The following is a 17,900-nucleotide window of genomic DNA, read 5'->3' as shown; positions in this document are numbered from 1 at the left end:
CCCTAATAACTCTGTTCATTATGTGTTCGGCTGTGAAGATGGCAAACAGATGAAAGTGCCGTACACCTTCAAAAACTGTAGTGCAAGAGAGTGTTAAAATAATGCACCTCTCATAATGAGAAGTAATTGTGTACTTGTGAATAAATTGAGAGGAAGAGACAGAACTACATGCATGTGCTTCACTCTGTGTGTGTGTGTGTGTGTGTGTGTGTGTGTGTGTGTGTCATCCTATGATGCAACCGTATGCCAAAGCTAATCTTTAGATTGAATGACGTGTATTTCACATGAAGCCTTGGAGTCTGTCTCCCTCCTCCTCGTCTCCTGAGGCATGTCTACTCCATGTTAGTGTCACTAACAACAGTCACTCTCTGTTAGTGACCCCTGTCCACTGAGACGGGGGAGGGAGTGGGTGATCTTCCCTGGTTGAGTGTCAGAGGAGAAACATCTTGCCTAAGCGCGTGATATTGACCTCCATTCTCAGACGGAGTCATTCAAAGGTTGTGGACCTTTGTGTGAGTTACGCCTTTGCTTCCTGAAAATACAGTCAAAGGTTTGTTTTTCAGTTTTTACTATATCATTTTGGATTGAACTGGGCCAAGAAAGTCTGTAAGGAATATAAAACCCTGGGCCTTGAATTTTTAGTATTCATCGTACATTCAGTGGATAGTTAAGGCCACATGAATTTATATTCGGAAGGTACTTTTCATCCTCTCCTCCTCTGAGACCATCTGTTATACCAGACATGGGGCAGTTAGTGATTGAATATACTGTGCAGTTTTCCCTTTATTTTGTTCGTTCTTGTTATTCTTATTTGTAACATCTTGAAAATCTTCTCATTTTTACAATTGCTCTTGATCAAATTGGACATTTTGTCAAACTGAGGAGGACTTTGTAGGGGACATCTTGACTTCCCTCCTCCTCTACACCAGTTCTTGTTTGTGTGTATTGTGTGTGTCATCAAGGCAAAATGTGGTCCAGGAAACACCTACTGTAGCAGGAACTACCACAGAAGCAGATTTCACCATGTGTTTATATTTTTGTCTGTCTGCTGACAGATTGTGTCACTGCAATAGCATCACAACTGTGCAAGATACAGCCACGAAACTTGAAATTAACCAAAATGAAGGCCAAGTTTGAAGATGGGTGTGGTCCGAGCAAGGGCGTAGGAAGTAGGGTGGTAGCAAGTGAGAAGGGGCCTGTTTTATAATATAACTAGGGCTGTCAAACGATAAAAAATGTTTAATCGCGATTAATCGCTGAATTTCTATAGTTAATCGCGATTAATCGCATATTTTATCACATGATTAAAATTCTATTATTTTGCATTTCAGAACGTTTTTAAGTACATATTAACAATCGAAAGCAATTTTTACCAGTGTATCTTGATTGGGAATTAAATGAATGCAAAGAAAGTTACTTTATGAACTTGATTTTAAGATTTGTAATTATTTATTTACTGTAAAACAAAAGAAAAATGTGTGAATCTGTCATTATTGCACCATTCCTCCAAGTACCTAACTAAAAAACAAAAAATCCCTATCCTTACTAGAGTCAATATAGTGTTTAGTAACTCCTAAATAATGTTTATTAGTCACTGACGTCCAGTGATCACCGGTTAATGAGACAGCGTTTGCAGCACCTTGCAGCAGATCCACTGTGGCTGCTTTCTCCGTGTCATACAGGCTGTGTGTGGTGAAACTACTGTCTCCCTCGACGGCAACGAGACAGGTCAGAACATGCCAACCGTAGTACGTCTTTAAGACCCGAGTCCTCTACGATGCTGACAGGTCTGCAGTTAGTTGCCACCCGTTTCGCAAGAGCTGTAGTAATTTTTTGGGATTTGGTTTCATCCACAGGTCGGCAAGTAGCACTATCCAGCATGCTAGCGGGTAGCATCACGTTAACTGTACTACTATGCTTAGCTCCGTAGGTGGTAGCTCAAGCTTGACGTGCTTCGGTGATATTTTAATTTGGCTTTACACAATGTGCATATGGCTTTCGACTTGTCTACGAGCCGTCCGGGAGTTTTGGAAAATAAAAAGCTCCATTCAGATTGTGTTGCTGCTTGTTTCTCCATCATGCCTGCAGCCTGCAGCAGCAGGATGTGTTACGAGGAAGTGGCAGCTTGATGATAAGTAACGGTGCTGCAAAGGGTCAAAATAGTAGCCTTTTAGGCACGACGCGAAGCCGAGTGAAGTGTAAAATAAATAAATAAATGCCGGAATTAAATACCGGAATGCCGGAAATAATTAATAAATCGCATCGCGATTAACGTGTTAATGCTGACAGTCCTAAATATAACGTACAGCTTCTAAGTCTGCCAGAGTTTAAAGAAAATTAGATTTGTTTTCTTCAGCAGTCTGACAAACTGCTATTTATACATAGCATCACTAATTGGATGAGTTCTCCTCCCACACAGTGTTGGGATCAGCTGGTCATGTTACTGTTATTACTATTACACACAGTCCAGTGTACTATGATATATGCTTATAAGCTAATTTATTTATCAGTAAAATATATATTATATTACATACAGTAGTTGGGTGAAAATTAATGTTGAAAATTCATCAGCTGGTTTAGCGATCGTTTGTGAAGAATGCAAATAATGTTAATAACTTAATAACCTGCAACATCATACTGATAAGTATCAGAGCTCTAGAAAAATGACAGCTTTCTAGTACAAAGTCTGTGTAATGTCCGATTGAGCCCATGTGTGAACAGAACAGGTAATTGTCCGGAGAATTCACAGCGAGTGAGCAATTCAGAGGGTGTGTTGTGGCGTTTCAATCATGCGGCTGGCGCGATACCTGGAAGAATACAAACAAAATTGTGAAGAAGGGTGATTTACATGAAAACACCAACAAAAATGTCCAACAAGATATGGGACATTCTGTTGATAAGGGCCGACGCAAAAATCATCAGACAAATTCAAGGAACTCTGTTGTTTATGACTAAATTAGGAACTGGCTCTGTGACAGAGGTGTAGTGCGAGTCATGTCCTGCCTCCTGCACGCTCTACCCAGGCGCCACCCCTCAGGTCAGAACACCTCTGACACGGACGATCTCCTGTTGTGTGAAAGGGTAACTTCGGACAATGTCTGCACCTGATTCATCAGACAATGTCTGGAGTTCATATGAGAAAACAGCTTGATTTGCTGATGAGGCTGTAGTATGTGACATTGCTGCAAATGCAGGAAAAAAAAATCATAATTGGTGCATACTTGTAGCTATTGTCCAAAATGCTTCTGGACAGTTAGTGCTAGAGCTAGGCGATATGGAGAAAATCAAATATCCCGATATTTTTGAGCAAATACCTCGATATCGATATTGTGGCGATATTGTAGGGTTGACAATTGGTGCTTTCACAAAATATGCACGCAATAAGATTTTTGATAAATAATCATCAGTTATGTTGAAATAATAACTATGTGGGTAAAGGCAAATAATAGAACAGCTAGAACAGTCTGGTGTGTTCAGAAACACTTGTGTCACACACATATTAGGATATTACGATACCCAAAATTTAAGACGATATCTAGCCTCATATATCAATATCGATATAATGTCGATATATTGCCCAGCCGTAGCTTATCTGCTTTTTTCTCTGTTCTAATTGTGCTGCCCTAAGAAAAATTGTAAACAGAATACACTATTTTCCCCTGCTGCTTTCCAAATGGTAGGCAAGATCACTGTGACCTATGCTGCTTGTGGCAGTTAACTGCACTCTCTGCTGAGAGGGAGCAGAGGACAAAGCAGCAGCATCCATCCTTTAACTCCTTTTGAACACCTGAGCCAGGGTTGGTATGTAGATGTGTGTTAGTACTGTATGTCATGTGGACCACTGTACAGGTGGTACATCTTTTATGTGACTGTTGTTAAAAAGAAGGACATGAAGATTTTGCATTCAACAATTTGTCCCCATCACACCCCACATTCTTTGCATGAGCAGCTGATCCACAGAGGGTTGCTAATTAATGAAGGGCATCAAACCCTTTGTTCACTTTTTGGTGTCAGCATTGGTGCGTAGCAAAGCCCCTAACTTTTTATATGGGCTGTCATTACTCCAAAACTTCATTAATACTCTTCACGCAGCACAGTGGTTAACAACTGAGCTGAAACGTGAACGCCATAACAAATGGCGGTAGATGGTAAAGAGTACAATAAAACTGAAGGCCCTAATTCTTGTCAGCAAGAACAGTATGGGGGCTGCTTTTGTTCCTCTTCAATCAAAATATTGGTCGTGGGCGTGTCAAGTTCATCTTGAATCAAAATCCTGGTTGAGCTGTGGCCAGAATTTTGTTTTATTGTTCACACTGAAAGTTGTTCAATATTTTTCTACAGTCTTATGTTTGACAAGTCCAACGGGGGCGGATATTTATAACATAGCAGTGAGCATAGAGCATGTTAATTGCCATTCATATCAGAATAGTGTAAGAGTGACATACTGCTGCACAGGTTCTTTCTAGATTAGTGTAAATTGAGATGGAAGAATGTATGGATTAACTAAGTAGGCCATGAGGAAAACAATGGGACTGTGGCTATGAGACTCAGTTTTTCTATTTCCTATAATCACTTGCCAGAGAATGGTAGCACCCACCATGGATCGCTTTAATTTCCTTCCTTTCCATCTTCCGTTTTTTTTTTTGTCATTGGAGGGAAATATCCCAAGCCTTTGAATGAGTGAAAACGCTTTGAATCCCTGACGTTCATTCGTAATATGCCATTCAAATCTCCATAAATGAATACAAAATGAATACTAGTGGGAATAAATTAGCTGCTCTCTAATTAGCTGTAAAGCTATCTTTGACTGTGAAATCTTAAGGAAGGGAAGGGGTTTCACAATGAGCAGCAGTGGCAGGGGGTCCAAGACCCGGGGACTTGGCACACACACACACACACACACACACACACACACACACACACACACACACACACACACACACACACACACACACACACACACACACACACACACACACACACACACACACGCACACACACACACACACACACACACACACAAATAAGCGTGGACATCAGTATCAAGCGCTTTGTGCCTCTGTTAATATTAGTTCTGCACAGTTCACACTCAGCAGATTAAGTCCTCCCCTTAGTCTAAGAGGTGGGGTCAGAGCTGTTTCCTCTCAGACCTGACTGAGGACACCAGGTGACTAGACTAATTGTACAGCCTTCAGAAGGAAATTGGATGGACGTGGAGAGAAAGAAATGGAGGAATGTTCCATTTTGGTCACACTGGACCAGAACACAAAGATTATTACACTGCATATATAGAAATTACATCACAGAGACAATTGACGCACCATACTTACATAAACACATACTATATCACTGCCACAGGCTATATCACCACACTGTGACATGCATTTATACACAAATATAGACAAAAGTACCCACAGTCTGTCTACTCACATTGTACGATCAGCTCCACCACGGCCTCCCGGGGCTTCACGTTGAACCCATTATACTGGCTGGTCTGGCAGCGGTACGAGCCCGTCATCTCCCTGGACACATTAACAATACGCAGCACACCGTCGTAGCTCTCCATCTGCATGCTGCCGTCCGGCATTGGCGCCTCCTTATCGACTCGAGACCACAGGATGATGGGCTTGGGCTTCCCTGAAACAAGGCACTCCAGCTCCACTGTGTCACCCTCGCGGGCCACCAGGGGGGACTTGCCCCGAGGGACTGTCAGGTTGGGGGGAACTAAGAAAGAGAAAAACAGAGGAGGGACTGATATGGGGCTCTAGAAAGTCAGCAGGCGTGGTAAGAGGAAATGTCAAATGGGGGGAGAAGTGGCGTTTAAAGTATGGGGAGAGGTGGGGAGGAAGCGAATGAGCATCCAAGTTGCAATGGCAATGAAGCTGAGTATCAGCCACGTACACAGCTTGTATGGAAAGACCATGCGGATATTAGCAGCGGCAATGGCTAACGGCTGGGACTGGAGTCTGGACTCTGAGCATGTACCCTAAGTAATACCATCATGGAGGGCAGCAGTGAGGAAGTTAAATGCAATCAAGCAAAGGCAAACAATGAACAATGCAATGAAGAGCTGACAAGCAAATGCACTTTGTGACCATGGCGGTCAAAGAAAAGTATCATTAATAGTCCTTTTTGACCAATAGTTTCCAGGTACTAGGGATCTAAACAATAAGTCCCCTTTGTGCATCCCAGTTTTGCTTGAACTGTGAACAAATTAGTCCAATAACAGACACACAAGGAAATATAACCGAGTCATTGAACTTTACCTGTAGAAAAAAACAAGGGTGTGTTTATGTGCCGGACTATTTCAAAGAAGTAAAACTAATTAACATGTTATATGTCTGTGGTTACAATAAATCGTACAAGAAATGTCCGACCCACCTTAGTATTGATACTAGTGGCACCTGTAGTAGTACTTGCTTACTGTGTGAATGAAGATGTGCACAAGCTGTAGCAGCCATGAGTTTTATGTTCGAGCAATCAGCGACGTTCAGCACTGTATACTCTGACCGATAGTCCCTAGGCCATCAAAAAGTAGTACCCACAGAGCAGGCACTGTCGCCAGAAACTATGGCAGAATCAAAATGGAAGTAAGGGTTTTTGAAATAGTTCCTGGGCCCCTGGAAAAGTTCTTGCAGTGGAAACGGGCTATAAATCACTAAATAAGAAGCTAATATAATCCACCAATAATCTCACTATACACACATTCTATCTGCTCCACATCTGCCTAAGCAACGCATTACCCTTCTAAGATAATATCATCATCGTCAGCATTGCCATTATAAGAAGCAGCATTACAGTATTATCATCATCCTTGTCACATTTTCATCATAATGTTCATCATCACATCACATTCTCATCACAATTACTATTTTCAGGATGGATTTCACCATTACAACATTCATATTTCTTATCACCATCATTACCATCAGTCTCCACGGCTTTTTACTTATCTGCCCTTCTCCTCATGCAGCAACTCAATCTCTGCACAGTGTCATATATTTCAGAGCATTTACAACAGAACACTCCCAAAGGTGATTTAGCATTATTGCTGGCCTTGTTACAAAATATGACCCAATACATATTTTTGCCTTTGTTTAACGGACAGTTAGAGCCTTTGCTGAAAATTAACAATGAATAATAAAAGAAGTGCCAAATGGCTGGACACCTTTGCTGGTTTCCTTGACTGTGTGTTCTAAGTTTGGAAAGCAGAAAAACTAGCAGGTTGAATCATGCAGTCTGGTTCCTCATCAAGCATGCTGGCCAAGTAAATTTGTTTAATTAGCAAACCTGGCAAATTGCACCGGCTCCTAGAGTGCTGTGTGTGTATTTTTGTGTTCATGTATTTATGAGCGAGTCCAAACCATCAGCTGACTCCAAGACTATTTTATAGCACTGTTTCCAAATATAGTTTACAGCGAGTGAGTCAAGGAGTGAAAATCTTCTTAGCAATGATGAAACCGTGTCATGCTTCCCTGATGATTTTCATCACTGTCATTCTGCCCAAACAATGCTGCAGCTGGAATAAAGTCAAGCCACAATGTGCTTTCATAGTGATGAAATCGCTAGAAATCTCTAGAAAACGAAACTGAGTCCAGCTATATTTCTTTTGACCCCACTTCTGGGTGAGAGGTAACAATCGTACTGCTATCTCAATTTCTGAAACTGTCGGTTACTTCTTTTGTCCTAAAGGTGAGTCAAAAAGTACTAACTTTAGTACATTTACTCAAGTACTGTACTAAATGTAACTAAATTTTAGGTACTTGTGCTTTACTTGAGTCTTTTCTTTTCATGCCACTTTCTATTTCTACTCCGCTACATTTCAGAGAGAAATATTCTACTTTTTTTTACTCCACTACATTGATCTAAAAAACTTTGCAAATTAAGTGGTCTGGCAGCGGTACGAGCCCGTCATCTCCCTGGACACATTAACAATACGCAGCACACCGTCGTAGCTCTCCATCTGCATGCTGCCGTCCGGCATTGGCGCCTCCTTATCGACTCGAGACCACAGGATGATGGGCTTGGGCTTCCCTGAAACAAGGCACTCCAGCTCCACTGTGTCACCCTCGCGGGCCACCAGGGGGGACTTGCCCCGAGGGACTGTCAGGTTGGGGGGAACTAAGAAAGAGAAAAACAGAGGAGGGACTGATATGGGGCTCTAGAAAGTCAGCAGGCGTGGTAAGAGGAAATGTCAAATGGGGGGAGAAGTGGCGTTGAAAGTATGGGGAGAGGTGGGGAGGAAGCGAATGAGCATCCAAGTTGCAATGGCAATGAAGCTGAGTATCAGCCACGTACACAGCTTGTATGGAAAGACCATGCGGATATTAGCAGCGGCAATGGCTAACGGCTGGGACTGGAGTCTGGACTCTGAGCATGTACCCTAAGTAATACCATCATGGAGGGCAGCAGTGAGGAAGTTAAATGCAATCAAGCAAAGGCAAACAATGAACAATGCAATGAAGAGCTGACAAGCAAATGCACTTTGTGACCATGGCGGTCAAAGAAAAGTATCATTAATAGTCCTTTTTGACCAATAGTTTCCAGGTACTAGGGATCTAAACAATAAGTCCCCTTTGTGCATCCCAGTTTTGCTTGAACTGTGAACAAATTAGTCCAATAACAGACACACAAGGAAATATAACCGAGTCATTGAACTTTACCTGTAGAAAAAAAACAAGGGTGTGTTTATGTGCCGGACTATTTCAAAGAAGTAAAACTAATTAACATGTTATATGTCTGTGGTTACAATAAATCGTACAAGAAATGTCCGACCCACCTTAGTATTGATACTAGTGGCACCTGTAGTAGTACTTGCTTACTGTGTGAATGAAGATGTGCACAAGCTGTAGCAGCCATGAGTTTTATGTTCGAGCAATCAGCGACGTTCAGCACTGTATACTCTGACCGATAGTCCCTAGGCCATCAAAAAGTAGTACCCACAGAGCAGGCACTGTCGCCAGAAACTATGGCAGAATCAAAATGGAAGTAAGGGTTTTTGAAATAGTTCCTGGGCCCCTGGAAAAGTTCTTGCAGTGGAAACGGGCTATAAATCACTAAATAAGAAGCTAATATAATCCACCAATAATCTCACTATACACACATTCTATCTGCTCCACATCTGCCTAAGCAACGCATTACCCTTCTAAGATAATATCATCATCGTCAGCATTGCCATTATAAGAAGCAGCATTACAGTATTATCATCATCCTTGTCACATTTTCATCATAATGTTCATCATCACATCACATTCTCATCACAATTACTATTTTCAGGATGGATTTCACCATTACAACATTCATATTTCTTATCACCATCATTACCATCAGTCTCCACGGCTTTTTACTTATCTGCCCTTCTCCTCATGCAGCAACTCAATCTCTGCACAGTGTCATATATTTCAGAGCATTTACAACAGAACACTCCCAAAGGTGATTTAGCATTATTGCTGGCCTTGTTACAAAATATGACCCAATACATATTTTTGCCTTTGTTTAACGGACAGTTAGAGCCTTTGCTGAAAGTGAACAATGAATAATAAAAGAAGTGCCAAATGGCTGGACACCTTTGCTGGTTTCCTTGACTGTGTGTTCTAAGTTTGGAAAGCAGAAAAACTAGCAGGTTGAATCATGTAGTCTGGTTCCTCATCAAGCATGCTGGCCAAGTAAATTTGTTTAATTAGCAAACCTGGCAAATTGCACCGGCTCCTAGAGTGCTGTGTGTGTATTTTTGTGTTCATGTATTTATGAGCGAGTCCAAACCATCAGCTGACTCCAAGACTATTTTATAGCACTGTTTCCAAATATAGTTTACAGCGAGTGAGTCGAGGAGTGAAAATCTTCTTAGCAATGATGAAACCGTGTCATGCTTCCCTGATGATTTTCATCACTGTCATTCTGCCCAAACAATGCTGCAGCTGGAATAAAGTCAAGCCACAATGTGCTTTCATAGTGATGAAATCGCTAGAAATCTCTAGAAAACGAAACTGAGTCCAGCTATATTTCTTTTGACCCCACTTCTGGGTGAGAGGTAACAATCGTACTGCTATCTCAATTTCTGAAACTGTCGGTTACTTCTTTTGTCCTAAAGGTGAGTCAAAAAGTACTAACTTTAGTACATTTACTCAAGTACTGTACTAAATGTAACTAAATTTTAGGTACTTGTGCTTTACTTGAGTCTTTTCTTTTCATGCCACTTTCTATTTCTACTCCGCTACATTTCAGAGAGAAATATTCTACTTTTTTTACTCCACTACATTGATCTAAAAACTTTGCAAATTAAGATTTTTGCACACAAAACACATGTAGTTTATAAAATATGATGTTTTATTATAAATTCAACCACCCAATAACATACAGTGGGGCAAAAAAGTATTTAGTCAGCCACCAATTGTGCAAGTTCTCCCACTTAAAAAGATGAGAGAGGCCTGTAATTTGCATCATAGGTACACTTCAACTATGAGAGACAAAATGAGGAAATAAAATCCAGAAAATCACATTGTAGGATTTTAAATGAATTTATTTGCAAATTCCTCGGGAAAATAAGTATTTGGTCACCTACAAACAAGCAAGATTTCTGGCTCACACAGACCTGTAACTTCTTCTTTAAGAGGCTCCTCTGTCCTCCACTCGTTACCTGTATTAATGGCACCTGTTTGAACTTGTTATCAGTATAAAAGACACCTGTCCACAACTTCAAACAGTCACACTCCAAACTCCACTATGACCAAGACCAAAGAGATGTCAAAGGACACCAGAAACAAAATTGTAGACCTGCACCAGGCTGGGAAGACTGAATCTGCAATAGGTAAGCAGGTTGGTGTGAAGAAATCAACTGTGGGAGCAATTATAAGAAAATGGAAGACATACAAGACCACTAATAATCTCCCTCGATCCGGGGCTCCACGCAAGATCTCACCCCGTGGGGTCAAAATGATCACAAGAACGGTGAGCAAAAATCCCAGAACCACACGGGGGGACCTAGTGAATGACCTGCAGAGAGCCTGGACCAAAGTAACAAAGGCTACCACTACGCCGCCAGGGACTCAAATCCTGCAGTGCCAGACGTGTCCCCCTGCTTAAGCCAGTACATGTCCAGGCCTGTCTGGAGTTTGCTAGAGAGCATTTGGATGATCCAGAAGAGGATTTGGAGAATGTCATATGGTCAGATGAAACCAAAATAGAACTTTTTGGTAAAAACTCAACTCGTCGTGTTTGGAGGGGAAAGAATGCTGAGTTGCATCCAAAGAACACCATACCTACTGTGAAGCATGGGGGTGGAAACATCATGCTTTGGGGCTGTTTTTCTGCAAAGGGACCAGGACGACTGATCCGTGTAAAGGTAAAAATGAATGGGGCCATGTATCGTGAGATTTTGAGTGAAAACTTCCTTCCATCAGCAAGGGCATTGAAGATGAAATGTGGCTGGGTCTTTCAGCATGACAATGATCCCAAACACACCGCCCGGGCAACGAAGGAGTGGCTTCGTAAGAAGCATTTCAAGGTCCTGGAGTGGCCTAGCCTGTTTCCAGATCTCCACCCCATAGAAAATCTTTGGAGGGAGTTGAAAGTTGCCCAGCGACAGCTCCAAAACATCACTGCTCTAGAGTAGATCTGCATGGAGGAATGGGCCAAAATACCAGCAACAGTGTGTGAAAACCTTGTGGAGACTTACAGAAAACGTTTGACCTCTGTCATTGCCAACAAAGGGTATATAACAAAGTATTGAGATGAACTTTTGTTATTGACCAAATACTTATAGGCCTACAAGTCCAGCTGAAATGATTAGCCGATTAAACACAGAACTGTTTGGATCATTTCCAGTTTCTAAAATACTTTAAAGTACTTTTACTTTTAATACTTTAAGTACATTTTCCTGATGATACTTAGGTACTTTTACTTAAGTGCATTTTCAATGCAGGACTTTTACTTGTAACTTTACTTTGTCTGTCTGCCATTTAATGCTGGGCAATTGGCACAGAGTGTGTTTATCAAAGTTTTTTCCCCCCACTTAAACAGCTGCCTGCTGCTTCTAAAAATAATGCTGATGAGAGTTGAACCATAACAGTGAAGTTGTGGGACGTAAAACCAAAACAATGAGCTAAAAAACGCTAAAACGCTCCATAGAGCTGGGAGGAACTGGAGTCAGGTGGTAATTACACAGGACACCCTTTCACACACACATGAAGTCATTTGATCCATTGTTACTAAACAAATATTGATCATAGCAGCTTTAAACCAATTATACAGTATATTTGAAATCCTGTGTTGATTAATCATTGTATTATGGCATATTAATACTTTTCAGCCATTGTAACCCACACCTAAAGCTGCTATCAGCTGGTTCAACATTTATGTATAACTTGAATACATAAACATGTTGGTGTCATTAGCATTGGTGTGGAACACTGGTCATTCACAGATACAACTTGGCAATGCTATTTGGCACAAAAGGAGAAGCAAAAATGATCTCTGCACAGACAATGACAGCAGACACTTATTTCACTCACATACATTTGCTGATTGGTATTCACTCAATGTCTTGTCTGAGGCAGCCAGGTGTCAAGAGCTGACATACAGTATTTCTTTCCACAGCACATTTTCTCCACTTTTTCGAACGTTTCCTTGGGTTCCAAACAGTGAAATGGTGAATTGACAGCGACGGGATAGGAGGGGAGCAGCAAGCATCCATTAGCGAGTGGAAGAGAGGTGTATTCACTGAGTTGCCATCATTACACCTGGCCTCTCCACAGCCCAGATTAGACAGGCAATTACATTTGTCTGTCTATTGGGTTTGGCAGCACAAACACTGGCCATCAGCTGCCATAGTCTCTCTCCGCACCATCCTGGAAATGCAAAGAGGCATACATGCAAACAGACACTTGCTCACCTCTCTCTCTTGCTTAACCTGTACCTCGTTCTTCCTCCTGCTCTCTCTTTCCAAGTGAACACCCTGCCTCTGTGTGTGAAAGTGACCACTGAGTATAGCAGAAAGCCTGCCACTGGTCTTCACTGTGCTCTCATTGTGCCAAAGCCATCCAAATGCCAGTGATGCCTGCAGGGCATGCCCGCTGTGTGCGTATGCTTGTATAGCGCGCGCTTATGTGGTTTAATGTCTCTGCATGTGCATATAGCTGTATAGTTTCTCTCTTCTTGCCCACGGGTGACACCATGCTGTGATCCGGCCTCAGTTCCTCAATGGGATGCTTCTCATTGTTCTGTGTCTGACAACACTGCATCTAAGTGTGTGTGCGTGCTTGTATACTTTGTGTTGCTAAATTGGGACTGGACCTCCTTATTTGGCCTCAGTAGTGCTGCACCTCTCTAGGGCTTCAGCTGGAATGATCCTTCAAGTGTAGAGACTCATTGCTGGAGCCTTTACTCAGGATCCAGCAGCGCCACAGCAGACAGAGTGCAATGTGAGCTGACTGCAAAACGTAAACATATCTGGCACTTTGCATTTTCTTACAGCGATGGGAGCCAGAGTGGTGTACACAGACGTTTTTAAGAGTAAACAACATTCCTGTTGCCCCCTTTTCGGGATAAGTGCGGTGACATCACTCCCCATCACCATGGCAACTCTACAACTGCAAGTCCTGCAGAGTGTGTCTCTGTATGTGTGAGTGTGTGTGTTTTGACAGCTTGAGGCCAATGAGTTGGTCACAATGTGACAGGACTTTCTGCTCCTCTGAGTCCTGGACCTGTGTGGACATGTTTGTGAATCTATGTGTGTGTGTGTGTGTGTGTGTGTGTGTGTGGCAGAGCTGCATCTACACCCCGGGTTGCTGTAGTGTGATAAATATCCACAGATGTGTTGAAATTGGCAGAGTGCCTTGATAGACTGCAGTGACACACTACTGACCAAACATACTACTGTGTGTGTGTTTTTCAGCTCTATGCTGTTCCCCCGATATCTTACCATGCTCATCAATAATAACACAAACATCTCATGAATTCATGTGGCTGAGATTGAAGAGCAGCAGGCTTTCAATACCAAAGCCCTCTTGGGTTACAGTTTCATTTGTGGCCACACAAACACTTATATTTTTTTTATACATTTAACCAACCAGTCAGATTAAAAGGAATACCCACTGCCCAGATTAAAAAAACGTATATCATGGACTTGCATCAAAGGGAAAACTGGTCACAGTACACCTACAATGGCTACCACTACACCTCTGCCATAAATGTACATATTTGTGTGTACAGACAACAGCGACAGTCTTCAGCAGCAACATCCCAGATGTTGTGCTGACATATGCTGCCAGGTGCTTATATGCCTATCCTTCTTGAAGTGGCATGACCGTGGCACCTACTGTTGTCATATGGTAGATTTCTCAGGACAGCATCCCAGCTTTGAGACAGCTGTTAGGCCCCTTCATCCCAGTTCACAGCTCACTGGGCCTGTTTCCGAACCTCTGTTGGCTTATAAATGCAATGCTGGGATCTAGTGCTCTCATTATTTTTTTAGCCCAGTTCGTAGTTCCTAACCCAATTTTGTATCTTACAGTGGTCAGAGATTTTTACCTTCAGGTTTTCAGTACAAAGACTTTTCACATTAGTTTCTCTTTATTATTCATTTCAATGAACGGACTGGACCATCTTTTCAATGTAGAGGGGTTTTAAAAGTCACATCTCATTTCCTCTGTGTTTCAGTTTCATTATTACAGACATGTATGCCACCTACATGTAACTGACCAGTCGCTACCCTGAATAGCAATTGTCCGATTCCAGCTTAGAAGCCATAACTAGACATGGCAGGCCTGTCAGACTCTGGATTTATCCGCATGTTGAAGCTGTGTGCATATATAGGGCTGAAGTAGGAGCGAGGTGGTGTCTTTTTTTAGCTTTTCCATAACCAAAGATTACTGTAAAAGCATAAGTGTAAGGAATGGATCAAACAGTGCATTTATCTGGTCTAACGTAAGATAAACATACATCCAAGCCCAATGTGCACATTATTAACTTCCTATATTAGTTTGTGTGGTTACATTAAAATAAGCAAAGCCCCACTCACAACTAGCACATCCACTGTATAGTATCCCAACTGTGTGGAAGCTGGTTCTGGATGCTATCAAATTCTGGGCTAATGTTAGCAGCTTTGTCATGCTCTTTATTAGATTTGGGGAAGTTTACACTCCAGCAACTAAAGCTTATAAACATATTACCCAAGAAACACGGCAACAAAAAAAGTTCTCCTCGTTTTCCTGTGTTTCCTAAAAAGATCATTTACTGGCGAGGATGCTGACTTCATGCAGCTTTAGGCTCAATTTTTAGCATGATATCATGTATGTAGTCATCAAGTGCATATCTAAAACCGCTTTTACAGGATTTTGGTTTTAAAACAAGTCAACTCGAAACATGAAAAAGTCAACTGGAGATAGTGTCTTTCAAGCAAATGTTAGTTAAATTAGCTGGAAAAGTAACGGTTGACAACATAAGATGGATGTAATTTCAGCTGGCAAACTTAACTGTTGCCGGTTATAAATGAGAAGCCTGATTTTGTCTTGTGAGGAATCAATAACCAATTGTTTGTGAAATGACTAAGAATTTCGGGCGCCTCTGTTATTGTAAACTGCATACATGCCACTGCAACATTAACTAAGGGGGTGCGGAGCTTAGCCAATCTATTCAGTTATTTTATCAATTTGAAATTGATCTACAGTATACTTGACGTAACTTTCAACACAGCAAAAAGCAGACATGCTGCAAAAGTATGCTGCACTTCTTACAGGATATTTTCATATTTTTTCAGTGTGCTTTCAGACAGTTGTTGGACCAGCTAGATTTCCTACTAAATAAACACAAAAGAAAAAAAAGCAATGAAAGTGATTGGACATGTGACCAACATCAACAAAGAACCACATTCTGGGCAAACTCCACATGTCCATACAAAAGCAGCAAACAAGTTGTTTCCACCCATTGTGACCAAACAGCAGTTGAACCTTTGCACCCTGTAGGTGAGTCAGGATGCAGACCAGGTTTTTCTTTAACGGGGTCAGTGAATTTACTGCTGAAACAAGCACATCAGCACAGTCAACAGCCAGCGGTCATGCTGCCCCTGTTAGAGCCTCATGTGGCACGGTCTCTCGGATGATGGCAGCTCATGACGAATCAGAGTCAAACAGACAACAGGACGGTTAAAAAGAGGATAGACAGTGACGAGCATGCCTGCCACAAGCTTTAGATGACTCAAATTCATTTTTAGATAAAAAAAAAAAAAAAAGAGCTTGTACTTTGTGTTTATTAAACCAGCTCATTTTTTAATCAACTGAGCACTTAATTGATTTGCTTAATTCATTAACGGCAGTGATTCTTTAGATTGACAGAAACACTGGGTGGTTTTTCAGGTGTGATGGGGATGCTAATTGAGGGATTCATCATGAAAGGATTTATCTCCCTCGCAAGAAGAGAGAGGTGACTTTCAATCCCAATACTTACTTTGTGATCATCAATCAGACTAAGGATGAGCTACTTCTGCGTGCTGATGCTACGATGTATCAACAGAGACTATTCTCGCTGCAGTGATGTAGTTTTCTTGAACCAAGGCCGTAGAATACAGTCCATCCGTAATAACTCTTCAGGCTATTGAAAATGTATTTCTAAGATGGTCCCAATGGTAGCTCTAATCTAATGTCAAATAACATTCCAGAGTCAGAGCAATGGCAATAATTGCATCATCTATCAATTATCCAGCAAGACACACCCACTAAACACATTTTTTTATGCGGACTAATGAGAGGATTAATTAGCTAGTTCCTGTTGGAAGTTTATGGGATGTTTTATGTTTTACACTAATGCTCGTAACTCTTTTCAGCTGTTCCTGTGTCTTGCGGTTCTTAATCCTGACAGTATCCAAAGGGGAGGTCTGTGTCCCCGTTTCCAGACCACGCTCATAAATAAGCATTAGCCTTGCAATCTCCGGGAGCCCCGGCGAGAAAAGAAGTTGCTTATTTAATGAGTGCGCCATGATAGCAAATATTAGTGCTGTTTGGCAAAAGGGAGAAATCATGAAGGCTGCTGAAATCTGTGTTCATCAAAAGTTAAAAGAATGGAAGATAATGAATATTCTCTTTCATGGAGACGTGCTGTGGGCTGGGGCTAAATCCAGGTTTGGAATATGGAACAGGAGCCAATACTGGAGCAGCCAGCAAGCTCCAAAGTGTTCAAACGAGAGACACTTTAGGCTCAATCGCTTCCCAACCAGTTCCCCAGCACGAATCTCTGGCAGACCTGCAGCGTAATCTCCTCTAAACGCTTTTATTAGGACTTCTAATTGCGGCTCGGGCTTTCTCCCTTCAGGAGAACAGGCAGAGGAACAAAACCAGGGCTTATTCACCCCAAAACAGGCTGCAGGCGTATGCAGGCAGAGGCACAAGACGTTTTAGTACACAACAGCTACACTGTGCCACTCAGTGAAGACGCTTCTCTGATTCACGGCATCAATCTGACTGAAAGAAACTCCACACATGACAAGCATTCTCCAGGAAAACAGCGCAGTCACATCCCAGGTAAAGCGGTGGGAATTGTTACTGGCAGAAGCAAAATTCAATATATTATTTCCTATGACAGGAACAGCTTTATGACACTCCGACACCTTTATAATATTTCATAACCCCACATCTGACTGGAACAATGAACGCTTAAGAAGCAATCACATCGAAGCCTTGAGGAAACCTTTCATTTCATTTGATCACAAAAGAGTGAGTCATTTTCTCGGTTATTTCCTCAGTCAGGCAGCAGTGTGTGTGTGTTTTTTATACACATTAAAGGGTCTGTGTTAATGCAATGCCATCACACAGGCACTCCAAAAGAAGACACTGCACTACTTAAAAGATAATGAGGAAACAATCTTGACAGGTGCGATTGATTGCACTGTCTTATAGCGCAGGGATTATCAA

The 17,900-nt window shown here is 41.8% G+C and overlaps 1 protein-coding gene across 1 annotated transcript in view; it reads right to left on the bottom strand.

Moving 5' to 3' along the window:
- The window catches only part of LOC144533769 (MAM domain-containing glycosylphosphatidylinositol anchor protein 2), a 187,025-nt gene that overhangs the window by 56,718 nt on the left and 112,407 nt on the right, over positions 1-17,900 (bottom strand). The window contains exon 9 of the mRNA XM_078275320.1: positions 5,431-5,751. Within this exon, the coding sequence (XP_078131446.1) occupies positions 5,431-5,751 (321 nt within the window). The remainder of the gene's footprint in view (positions 1-5,430; positions 5,752-17,900) is intronic.

The sequence above is a fragment of the Sander vitreus genome, chromosome 18, assembly GCF_031162955.1.
Source record: "Sander vitreus isolate 19-12246 chromosome 18, sanVit1, whole genome shotgun sequence".
Taxonomy (NCBI): Eukaryota; Metazoa; Chordata; class Actinopteri; order Perciformes; family Percidae; genus Sander; species Sander vitreus.
The sequence above is the reverse complement of the archived record's forward strand: the minus strand, read 5'-3'. Positions and strand labels throughout refer to the sequence as shown.